This window comes from Cariama cristata, unplaced genomic scaffold (assembly GCF_000690535.1).
Source record: "Cariama cristata isolate BGI_N322 unplaced genomic scaffold, ASM69053v1 scaffold13367, whole genome shotgun sequence".
Classification (NCBI taxonomy): Eukaryota; Metazoa; Chordata; class Aves; order Cariamiformes; family Cariamidae; genus Cariama; species Cariama cristata.
This window is the reverse complement of record NW_009626145.1, coordinates 1-13365: the sequence shown is the minus strand read 5'-3', so window position 1 is coordinate 13365 and position 13365 is coordinate 1. Positions and strand designations below refer to the sequence as shown.

The 13365-nt window shown below is 39.3% G+C and overlaps 1 protein-coding gene across 1 annotated transcript in view; it reads right to left on the bottom strand.

The window, feature by feature from the left end:
* PEX14 (peroxisomal biogenesis factor 14) overlaps positions 1-8205 on the bottom strand; it is a gene marked incomplete at its 5' end in the record, with an annotated part of 39843 nt that extends 31638 nt beyond the window's left edge. Inside the window, one exon of the mRNA XM_009703902.1 lies at positions 8054-8205. Coding sequence (XP_009702204.1) covers positions 8054-8205 — 152 coding nt within the window. The remainder of the gene's footprint in view (positions 1-8053) is intronic.
* Positions 8206-13365: the final 5160 nt, after the last annotated feature.

The following is a 13365-nucleotide window of genomic DNA, read 5'->3' as shown; positions in this document are numbered from 1 at the left end:
AATGTACTCTAAATGAATCACCTCTCTTGTTCTGTGGAGTATAGATCTAAACGGTTCAAGATCACTGTATGTTGAGCCTCAAGTGAGAGAGGAAGGATATTACCACTAATGTGACTTGTATCCTCTGTTACAGAACACGTATATAGGCATTTAGAGGATGTAACATTGGAGAGTAGTTTCCTCAATGTCTTCTTCACAATACCATTAACCATCAAAGGGGTGCCTCTTGTGATACACCTTCTCAACACTTCACACAGAAACCAAAGAGAAAGCCACTGAGATTTTCATGGCTTTAGTATTAAATAGCAGATCTTGTATCAAAGCCCTTTAAAAGAATCTTGCTTAAACCAATACACTGTGACGATTAGTAGGCCTTAAGTTTTCCATGCCTTTTTTTCTTCTGCTCCCTTTAAACAGGCCCAAGTAGGACTTTTTCCCTCACGTTCAGCAACATATTGGGTTCAGAGACAGGAGCCTGGAGTGTTGAAGCCAAACGTGCAAGTACAAAACAGTGTAAGATGACAAGCTTGATGGAGCTATCCAGTAACAATGACGATATATTTTCCTGCCAGGGAAAAGCACCTCTATGAAAGAATTCTTTAGTTCCAAGTAGGGCTCATCAACAAACTTCTAGGACATACATTTTTCATACAGAAAGTGTTTCTTCAAAGAATCCCAAAATGTTGTGGAGAAAAGTAATGATTTCATAACAATTAAAGAACCATTTTTCCAAATATTTTCACTGTAATATTATGGTACATATTATATTATTCTATCAATCTCTTGTTTTATCAGTTACAATATTACAGACTCCAGTCTAATCAATACAGAGTGGCCTTACAGGCCTGTAACATTTATTTTTTCTCAAAAAGTCTGCAATTTTAAATGTTAATCCCTACTTAATATGAAAACAAATTTCCAAATATCAGAATTTCCAGTGGGATAGAAATGTATTGTTCAACCTAGTTTCTAGATACCAGTCAGCTATAAAAAACAATTGTTACGAGTCAATGAAATTACACCAAGTACAACGTTCTTCTACTCACTTGTAAGTAACTATAGTTTCTATCAAACACACACACTCTTCTATTAATCATCTGGCTATCATGAAAGGTAGGAAAAGCTATTAAAAGGTAGGAAAAAGAAAAGATTACCTTCCTTTGTACACTGCATTACACAGCTAGTTATGCCTAAACTAATGACAGGTGTTTTTCCACCCTCTCGTGAATCACTCGTGAATCACTAGTGGCTGGGACAAGAGTCAAAGATAAGATATGAACTCATTTCTCCATGTAGACAGGGACTAAACAGATTACTTTTGCCAAACTTCCTTCCAAATCTTGAGGAATAATGGTGAAGGCTTTCTATCAACTATAAAGATTTCCTTCCAAAAACCCTGACAACTCCAAAGAATAGCCATATCTGATTCCCCAGGATGTCCTAAGGTTGATGGGTTTATCACATTTTGTTAGTACTACTGCTGCAAGTTTCTTCTTGCCAGAGAAGCCAAGAAAATCTGTAAAGTTCCTGACAAGTTCAGATATCAGAAACAGTGGTAAAATTGATGGGAAAAAGAGTCAGCATGATGAATAGGCTGGTACTGAACAGCAAGTGACAGATATGCCAACAGAAAACTGGCAGGACAGGGAGACATCTCCTTCACAGCAGATGAACAGAGATTCTCAGTCATTTTCAGGAAGAAAAAAGAAGGCAACTAATACAAAATACAGAACTGTGGAACCAATTTCTGGATCATGAGCACATCTGTTCTTCTGGATTATGAGACTCCAGTGGTGGAAATCTTCCCTGTACGTTGAACATTATCAGCACTGGGCAAACATAGCAGAGTACCAAAAACGGATCTGACTACTGATAATGCTGGTTCAGATAGGAACTGTTGTGAGTTTGTTAGCAATGAAAGCATTCATTCTCTCACTCTCTATTCTTCAGATCCCTAATAAGTTCCTCAGGAGACAACCAGATTTCCCCATTTATGCATGGCTGTATTGACCCAAAGCTTGGATGGGAGGCACCTAAAGAACAAACTGGTTGCACGAACAGGTGTAGGACATGTTTTTCTTTAACCTAAGCAAAATACTGTAAGGCACATTAGCTGTCTTTCAAAGTCATAAACAGAGGCCTAAGCATCTTTAGTAATTAAATATCCCATAGTGCTTTTCAAGAATCTTAGTAAATTTTTTACTCGGTAATTACCTTCTCTATCCCTCAAGCTCTCTCTGCAAGATTACCTAGATAAAGCATTCTTCATTTCCTCTCCTAAAAACCATATAGTGGTGTTAAGCAGCCGCTGTCCTCTGCCTCTGAGGTGGATGCTTTTTAGTGGAAAGCACAGTGAGATTAGATAACTCTAGACGCACCATCAAACATGCCCCATGCAAATAGCTGCAAAGTTTCAATGGTTGACGAGTACAATGTGCTCCCAGACCCTCAAATGAAAAGCATTATGAAAATGTAAAACGCACTGACTTCTGTTTAACCTGTACAGTCCTTTCTGTAAGTCTACACAAGCTGTTAGACTCACTTTATGCTACTTGAACACCTGTTGCAAACTTCTTCAATAATCAGAAAGCACACCCTCCCTGGTTCTACCTATGCTACTGAACTTGCTCTTGTTGTGTGTTAAAGTTGTTCTAGACACATTATACACTAAGTATATTCTTGCAATACATTTTTATTATCAGTATCTGAAATCCAGGTCTCACGTGTAGCTTTCCAAGTGCAAGTGATGAGGTCTGCGCATGCATTGGCGCAAAACACTTATTAGACAGCGAGAGAACAAGTTACCTGATCTGCAAGTACAAAACAGGACAAGCACTCACTCACACAATCAGTTGTGCAGTGAAGTCTTCACTCCTTTTCTTCACCATCTCTTAAATCCACATCCTGTCAGCAAGTTCGAAGAGAAGGAAGTGTCATCTAGCATTCCTTGAATAGTCTACACTTGTGGCCTAATCACATATTCGTGTATCAAACATGGTCATGTCTAGAAAAGTATAATGTTTGGAGGGCCATAGCAGTTTGGCCCAAATAGGTATTTTGACAGCACAGGTTGCTAACTATATTTTTTTGTATGAGCTGTCACTGGACTCTATTGGCTTGCATTGTATTTTCTTCTCAAGGAAAAGCTTTGTAAAAACTGCTCGAGCTTCACTGAGACATGTTAAAGAATTAATTACAAAGTAAAGCTGAAGGAGAAAATTAATTTTGGAAACACAAGAGGTTACTTTTCTTTTCCTCCCTTTTCTGGAAGTGGGGGAGGAAAGGCAGTTATTTTCATCTTCATGCTGGGGGCAGGAGTTGGGAGCTGTCCAGTCGATAACCTAGCCATCAGAACAAGGTTTGTAATTAAAAGGTCAGTGACCTGGAAAGCTAGGGCCTCACTCTCAGGGCTTCTCAGTAATGACGGCGCTATTAAATTAAGACTGTTATGAAATCAATGCTAAAAAAGCTTTCATGGTAACGAGATTCCATTCAAGGACATGCAAACTGCCTCATGAAATGGACTTAAATTATAAAAAAGAAAAGTAATAAAAGAGGGTTAAATTGAAATCTGCTGAAGAATTTACTTTCTTTAAAACCCTCCAGCAGTGGGCTGTGCCCCCTCCTCTCAGGTCCTCAAGGTGATCCACTTGGGTTTCTCTGGCAAAGGAGAAAAGGCAGGGGTTCAACTTCCAAGAAATGCAGACCTCAGAAAGAGGAAGAAAATTAAGTCAGTTTTCTACTGGAGATTCTGGGGCTGACAGCATTTGTTTCCAAGGAATCAAGTGTCTTTGAGCTCTGATTGGGAAGGGGCATGTACAATTAAATAATTTATTCATCTCTTCAGAAATCACCACAGACTGGCATCTTGACACTGGCAAAATTTTCTGGAAGTCTGATGCACTGCAAAAAACTGTGCAAGACTTTCTGGAAAACCCTGTGTAGCAACTCATTTCCTACTGGCCAAAGCAATAAAGCAGATCAGTAGACACAACATGTAAAAAGGGCAGCGCTTCCAACAACCTCCAACTCATCTCACCAAGCAAGAGTTCAACTGCTTTTGGAAGGATGTAGCCCATTATGTTACATATTTATATAAAAGACCAATCCAGGTAGCCTATCTTCTGAAGACTGTCCAACCTTCTGGGTAGACATTTTCCCAATATAACTCAACAATTACACATTCACTTGCCCTAACGCACTTCTGTTCTCCCATCACTATCATTTCTGAGCTCCTCATATGCTTTTGTCTGTTCCCACAATCCCACCCTGAGAAGGCATTACTGTACGCATTCTACAGATGAAAAGAACAAGCAACAAAGAAAAAAGTTCTTCATCCAAGATTACACAGTAAGTCTGCAACCTAGCAGTTTTTCCCTTCCCTGCCCCAAAAGACTAGCACCTTGAAAAATCGAGCTCCACATGTATAGTGCACTTCCACTCCCTTTCTCTATCTTGCCAGAAGTTACAGATTCAGAGTACACAAAATTAACAAGCCACATGAGTTACCGGATGGGTAACTGAGCAGTACAGGACATCTGAGGCACAACCGTTAGATGACAGACACATTTCCACAAGGGTTTAAACCCCACATGCTGTCTAATTACTCCCAAGGCGCCGCTGATTCTGTGGCATGTCATCAGCAGAATCAGCGAGTTGGACAAAAAACAAACAGCATCTTTTTTTCTTTCTTTTCTTTCAGATACTCTGAGGGGAAACAGCTGTTTTTCCCTTCATCTGAAGAAGTTCATGATAAAAAGGAGGAAATGTCATAAATTACACAAAATGCCAGTGTAAGCTTCAAAGAAAATGATAAATGATTCTAATAACTTGATGTTTCTCATTAATGCCTCTGTATTTGGGAGTTTAAAAGTGCTTAAGACAACAGAGAAATCTCATCCAACTTTTGAAAGACCTTTTATAAATCCAGGACACCCTCAGTCTCCCAACTGTCATCAACACTATCATCCCATGTTCTGGAGAGAGCAGTTCAGCAAACCCCTGACCTGCAAAGTAACCAGGAAAGTCTGCTTTCAGCCTCTGCAACTACTGCTTCACAAGAAACCAAACCCAGTCCAGCTGATGATCCTGCAGAAACTTTCATTTCTCGCTGCACTGAAATTTATTAAACAAAATCCAGTTCTTATATTAAATATTAACTAATATTAAAAGGAAATAAAATTTGATTGGCCTTTTTTTAGGAAGAAGACGCTTATAAAAAAGAAGAAAAAATGATAATTCAAGGTGGAACCATCTCTGCAAGTCTCAGAAGTGAAATTTCTTAGGCAAAGTCAGGATTGCAGGACCTGAAAGCTCACCCACAGCTAATCATAGAATCATAATGGTTGGAAGAGACCTCAAAGATCATGAAGTCCAACCATATACCCAATGCCACCATGCCCACTAAACCCACTAAACCACGTCTCAAAGGCATGTTCCAATCCTATCCCCTGTAGAGCTGGGGTAGTGGAAGGCTCCTGCAGGGGCAGGGCACCTGGTCCTTCCCCTCCGCATTCACAGGCACAAGGTGACCCAGCACCATCCTCTCCACTGTAGGAGTTTTTAACTAGATTTAGTGGGGAGTCCCAGACCTCTACTGTACAGTTCCACCAAAATAACCACAAAAGACAAGTTCATAAATGGTGTACAACTATCTATAAATATGAAAATTCCCCTCCACTGAAATTCTTCTGGGGTCCATAAAAAGATCTTCTACTGCAATTTCTGCTAGAACAAACGTGGATCAGAGCAACTGTGAAAAAAATACAAGGGTACTTCTGCATTATTTCCGACAAAGATGATTTTAAGAGAGATTCTTGTAACTGAAATGATTTCTCTACAGAAAGTGCTTTCTGGACTGGCAGTGAGAACTTCTCTACCAGACAGCCTAACTCTTTGTAAACTGGGGATAAACATTAGCATTGGGATGACAGTGACTGTATATCAGAGAACAGGGGGAACAGTCTACCAAACAGTGTAATCCCTCACTGACTCAGGACTAAACTAGCCACGACATCTACGTTTCAAGAATAATTGCCTCCATCTGCTAGAGCACATAGGTACCATGACAGTATGTGCCTTCTGCTCTCAAGCACTGAACAGAAGTCCTGTTGTAAGCTCAGTGGTCGGATTCCACATGGACATGTTTCCAGTGACTGCTGGGTACAGGCACTACTGGACCCTGCCCCTTCCTATCTCCTACTTATAAGTTTTCAAACAAACAATTAGCACAAAGGGAAGGAGGGCTAATTAACAAACAGAAACAAAAAACCAGCTCTACCAAACCATTTCTGCTTTTTAGTAATTATTAGCCAAGTAATTCATAAGAAGTATGAGTCGGGCCACAGTTTCCCTGTGCCTCCATCTCCCTACCCTTCCTCTTCTCCCAGTCAGGGATTTATTAAAATTAAACAGATTAGATGAAGCTCCTGATACTAAAAACTGTTCAGCGAAGCCTGCAGTGGGGAAGTGCAGAGCAAACACCAGAGACATTTGTCTCTAAATTGCTCTAAATACCTTCTGCAAATGAAATTCTAACCCAGCTGTGTTGAGAGAGAAAATGAGGAATAACTGGTCATTGTCAGCACAGAAGAAGATCAGGCAGTTATAATATTGCACGATATACTGGGGGCTAAGGATCTCTCGGCAACAATAGATTTTGTATCAGGTTACCTTGGGTAATCAGCACAGCTTTTAGGCTCAGCTTTCCCTTGCTTCATTGCTCCGATGATAGAGTTGAAATCCCCAAGCTTTTATGATTAATTACTCCCCATAGGTCCACATATTTCAAGGAAAATCTCATGGAGCACAGCAGCCAACAGACTCCAAATTTTAATGCCATCCTGATGGCAGGGCAGGGCAAGCAACATACCTATGTGATTGGAATGTTCTCTAACTGGCACTAGGACAAGCAGTGAGAGGATCACACTCAAAATGATGTACCCATGAACTACTTGTCATGACATCACTGCTAAAACACAAGACTGCCATTCCCTTCTTGGTCCTTTGCTATTCAGGATGAGCAAAGTAGTGCACGTACTTGAACTCTCCATCTCATGACATCAGGTCTCAGGCATCTCAATAAACAGTTCACAACCCCAAACACAGTAATATATATTTCATAGGCTTCTCTACTTTTCAAAACTCAAGGTCTTTAGCTGTAGAATTTGATGTACTCTGAAGTACACATGACTTCAGTCTATAAGCGGGCCGCTCCCCTCTGAAGTCTGGACTTTGTATTTTCAGTATCATTCCAACTGCTTAAAGTGCTCCATAGTGCATGCAATTAACTCCAAGGTATGATTGTCCTTATTATTTACATCTTGCGGTAAGGATCTAAGCAATATGGTCCCAGGAGGGTAGCATAAGATGGAGTGAATTTCACCTGAAATGCACTGTAAGTCGTGAACTAAAAACTTCAGAAAGAAAAAAAAAGAACAGAAGATAGTTCCGCTATGAGTCAGAAAGTAAAATAAATTCCTAGTAGGCAATGGCCAAAGTATATTCCATCTGTCTAAGACGATATAGGATTTGTCAGGATCGGTTCTATCCCTGCTATAGAAAAGGGCTAAACTCAGTCAGTAGTTTACCATTTCAGCCTGAAAGTCAGGTTGACCCCAAGCTTGACCTTAACCTGACCTTGTTTACTTTCACCAAGTCCTTTGCCCTTCATTCCTCTCTCTGGCTCTCTTCGGAAACATTCGACCTTTTCACCTAGAAGCTGGCCATCCTAAAGCCAATGTCACTAAGGTTAGAACTGACCAACTAGTCCACAAGTCTAAACTGTCCTCATTGCAGAAAAGATCTGATAATAGTTAACCCAGAATCTTCCAATGCGTCTTCTGTGTTCTATAATTCCACATCTGGTGCCAACATTGCTCTAGTCAGTTTGGAAGAAACGAGACTGATTATTTCTTACAAACTTCAACTCTTTTTGTGAGACAGACTATTTGCTTTGTCCTTACCACCTAATTTTCCATCGCAATACACTTTGGCTTTACACGAACTCAACCTCCCTCATTAACGCTGAGACCACAAACTTAAGAGTCCATACCTTTCTTCTTCAGAAATGCTCTTCTGGTTGCAAGAGGACTTTGGCGGACTCGTGGATTCTGTAAAAACTTCACTGCTGTCACAATCTGACGAGGGTAGGAGGATTGGAGAAACAGAAGAGAGAAAAGATCCAAGTTAAGAACAGTCAAATTCCTATTTTACATTATGCATTCTGTACTGCAAAGTAAGGCACAGCATCCAACACATGGAGATGGTCTGCAGCTGACACCGATTCAACTTTCAGAAACAGTTCAATGAGCACCAGAGTTTGTGGCTCAACTCTAATCAGACAGCACAATTGTGGTATTTCAACCTAGAATTTTCTTGCTGAATTACTCTTGGAGCAGTTCGACCTGTACAAAAAACTCCATTAAGATTCTTACGGGTTTATGTCATTTATCTTGAGATTTTCCTACCTAAGTTGGTGCCTATAGTTGAGGGCAACCTTGAGACAATGCATGTGATCTATAACAGTAGGCTTACTGGTAAGAATGCTTCCTTACTAAAAGCTCCCTGCAAATTCTAAGAGATAAAGGCCTTTTCAGCCATCATTCTAACTGACTGAAAGCAATAAATAAACCTCAACTTGTCACGACTGGAAAAGAAGCAACTTCATATGTTTTGGATCACATAACAAAAATATCAAAAAAGCCACTTTTCATGACATAAATGGGTAGGTGAGTATTTAAATTTATGTTCCACACCGGCAGAAATCACAGATCACTTTTGTCTAAAGACTGACATCTGCATCCTTCTTGAAGGTGACAGAGCACTTGAAACAAACCACTTATTCAAACAAAGGGTAAAGTATGGGAAAATACTCAATGGCATCAACGACAACAGCACTAGGGGTTTTGTACATTGCCATTTAGTGCCAATAAAAGGCATCTGATTTTTTTTTTTTTGGTATGGTAGGTCAACTTGCCACATACTGTCCTATACTATTACACACATTATTACATGTTGCTGCACTACTGATTCACTTTTATACAAAGACATCTGTTCTGATTGTGGCATCAGGGGGAATTACGTGCCTGAAGTTAACAGCACTTAGAAGATGGACACATGCATGTGAACTAGTGGAAGAGATTACTTCCTTCCTCTAGAGCTAAAAATAACCATGCATATGCACGGGAGAGGTTCTTCTCCCCAGACACTGGCATAAACCTTTTCCTAAAATGATGGTATATGGGGGACCTATGTTAAATAGGTCTTGAAGAGTTTATCTTAAAATACAGTTTCTGGCATTCAGTTCCAAAAAGATTTTCACAACTTTTCACAGCACAAAAAGAAGGCAAAAAAAATAGCATCACTACTGAAATCACTAAGTTTCACTTTGTGTTTGAATCAAACCCTTCGAATATGCATTTCTGGTCAGAGAGCAAAGTTCTGATGGGTTTAATGGCACTTTCAATGTACTCCTCAGTGCATTCCATCAATGTTTTTTTTCTTTTAAATTGCATCTCTTATTTCTTTAAATACATTAATCAGGCTAGTGTAGGCAAAACGGATCCATTGGACAATGCAATAAACATGAATTATCATCTATCCAACACGCATAATGGCTTAAAAATACATAATAGCAGGTGTAGTTTAAATGATTAGTTATTACACCTGTGGTGGGTCTGATTCAATTGGGGAAAATCATCTTTAATAGGTTAAAAGGTTTAGATCACCAGGCTTCCCTTAAAGTGGCTGTAGAGAGGGTATGATGGAGTACGCTGTCATTACTAATTCATTTAAGAAAAACATGGGGGATACAGCAAAGAACAGCATAAACGAGCGAATCCAATTTAAACATCAGGTAAAGCAGAAAACACCTTTTAAAAAAGCATGATAAACGACTTTGGAAGAGAGATGATATTGACATATTTATTTTAACGGGAATTTGACAAAGTCCCAGCACACTTCAAAGTTGGGAGGATAAAATGAATGGGGTATTTTTAATTCTTTTCCCTTTCTTATTTTCCTTCATTTTTTCCCTGAAGTTTACATTCAGTAATTTTGAACTATAAAATACTATAGCAAAATACCCCACGTAAAGTACACTTCGGTTTCATTTATGTGCACTTGATCTGTCTCCAGCCGAAATGCAGGTGACAGGCAAATCACAGATTTAAACTGTCCTGATATTGCTACGCCAGATGCAGAAATATAAAGCGCCCAAACTAATAACCTTAAGACAATATGCTGAATAAGAAAGATGCCGAAATGAGCAGACCAACAGATACGTGAACATATCAAAACCAGTTTCCTTCTAACAATAATTACTTATTTGTTTCTTCAGAAACTCCTCAACACTCCCTCCTACATTTAGTGAGCTAGAGACGCAGACACAAACGGCCTGCAGACGTGAAATTCTGCAAGCTCTCATATTTAATTATTGGTTTTTAAGCATTAAAAAACCTGTAAGAAATAAGCAGTATTTTTCATTGTGCTATTTCAATCACAACCATGTGAACATTTTATTGATTCTAACCCTTTATTAAAACTTATTTTCCCTTGTAAAAATGTAAACATTTCAGTAGTAAATTTCACTCCAAAATAAACTTCTATTTTATCTTTCCCCTGCATCACTTCCTCCATTATGCACAACATTTTTAATCTTAAAAAAAAAAAAAATAAATTACAAGCAACAACAAACTTCATAAAAAAGAATCCTGGACATGTATTCCTCCTCCTAATAATCCCATGTTTCTCATATTTGTGCTTGCATTTACCTCTGAACATTCCTCCTGTAAGCTGAGCTGAAACTTCATTTTTATAATTCATCTTGTATACAAGAGCAACTTATGAAGCAATTTTGGCCATGTCAAAATGCCAATATTTTCAACAAACAGACACACGAAGTTTCCTACCTTCTATGGATCATTTTCTTTGCACAAACAAGGGCAACTGCAGTCCATAATTTAAACAACAGAAAAAGGAAGAGGACGCTGAGAAGACTTTGCAGCCCTGTGTACAGCCAAAAACATCACGCAGCAAACAGCGCTCTGACTCAGCTGGTAACATTGTTCCATACTATTACTGTATCATTTGTAACACTTCTCCAAATTTTTACAGTATTAGAACACTGCCAAATAATGTGCATTGTATCACTACTCTGATTCTTAGACTGCCAGCACACACTGGCCAGCAAACTAGTTCTATCTGGTGGATCAGGTACATATTTCTCTTAATGAAAGACAGTGTATTTGGCTTTTAAAAGCAGGTCAATTCCATAAACTTGCTATCCCGCCACCTCTTGTCCTGTAGTGATGAGATACACATACAGACACATTTCTGACTGGGTGCTGATGGGTGGAATCCTGCAGCAGGTCTTGTCCTATGGTTTGATTTTCTAATTAGAAGACGAATGTAACTATTCATGGATTATATTTGCGTCTGGTCAAATTACATGAATTCAGGCCAAATATTCTGTTTCAATGTCAAAGATATAAAACGGAGGCAGGAACTTTATTGCAGATGTTGTGGGAGTGCAGCAGGCCGGTGAAATTCTGGGCCAACACACAGCACTTTGACGTTACAGCCAAGGTCCCCCATTCCAAATCTCCCTTCCTTTTCTGTTAACAGGGAAGGTAAATCCAGCCTTATTTCTTACTATGCTCAAAGCTGCAGCGTTTCCAATGACGCAATCTAAGCTACTTTATCAGTTACTAATATTAGAAAAATAAACCATGAAATTCAAAATACTGTTGCAAATGCCCACTTTCTACCATCTAAAAAAACCCAAAAACCAAACCCCAAACCCAATCAATTAAAAATGTAAACAAAAATCACCTTCATCAGTAAAAGTTCCATGGGATTTGGTAACAGAGTTAGTTCCACGTGGAAAACAGAACCAAAAGCCACCAGGAGCGCAGCCCGTAAGAGCTCTAATAGAGTTCCCTATAGGTTATTACTAAACAGCATTTGTTGATAGACTGAGACTTTGAGATGACCTGTGATGTAAAGGTTGGGTCTGAATTATATGTTGCAAGGGATGGTATTTTGTCTTTCTGAGTGGATCTGTATCTGTTTAAATGCAACACTTCTTTTCATTAAGCAGAGGCGGTACAGGCCATGAACTATGCACAGACAGTTTACATTACATGTGCGGAAGCAATCAACACTGGCAATATACATGACGTATGTAAAAGAAGTTGGAATTAATTTTTTTTCAGTGTATTAAAAAATAATAATATGGCAGTATCAACAAACACTCAACCTATTTCAGCCAGAGCAGAAGGCCACAGCTATAGGGCAAATGGAACTGATCAATATATTAGCCTACAGCAACACCCCCTCAGTGTACGGCTGTGTGTTTGCAAGGCTCAGAAGATTAAATTGTCTGTGAAAGGTTTCTGCACTCCTACTCTAAAGGAGATACCCAGAATCCTGTTAACAAGCATCAGGCTAAAGCCAACTTACGTTTTAACAAGGGCTGACTTAAAAGCCTGGCACTGCAACGAACAAGAAAACCCCTTCAAACAGAAATGCTGCATTTTAGTAAGAAATCAGTGCTCTGCCAGGACTAACTTGACAAATATGGTTATCGGTGGCACACGGAAATAGTTGCAAAGCAGCTGTTAATCAGGGAAACACATCATAGAACGCTGATGCTAGCACTCATGAAAAAATGCAAGGGGCTAATTATGAAGCCGTATATCTCACTAAAGAGGCACTGCTCCTTGAGATTCCAGGCAGAGCTCTCCCCGAGCCAGGGTCCTGGGACACTACAGACACAACGTTCTCTAACACAAGCTTCCTTCTCCCAGGACAAACCTTTTCCAGGTTAAGTGTTCTGGGCCTCAGAATTCCTGTGAAATTCGTATTTCACAGAAACTGCTTGTTATTTCTAAAGAAATTCTCTGCAGGTCAGTCAGGAGAGAGGGAACACTTTAAAGCTCCTATGATTTCACTGAAATTTTTACGAAACCGTACAGAACCCCAGGAATTAGTTCCGTTGTGAGAGAACCTAGAAACCTATAAAGTTTGGCAGATCTCAAAGTCGTATCAAAAAAAGTTTAAGAATGCAATAACAACAACAAAAAAATCCTCAGGTAAAACAGAGGGAAAAAAAAATAGTAATACAATTTAAAGCAAGATTCACAGGAGTCAGAACGAGAAAAGAACAAAGGCAAGGAAGAAACAGGCTTCAAACCATATCTGAGATTAAGAACTAAAAGAATACGGAAAAGTAACCAAAAAAAAAGGGTAATACGAGCTAAAAATGAAAAATCCCAGATGCCCGGAACCTCAGACCAGAGAGTTCTATGAATGAAATCGAACTCAAAATCGTCGACACCAACAGCAACCAGACGAAAGGCAAGA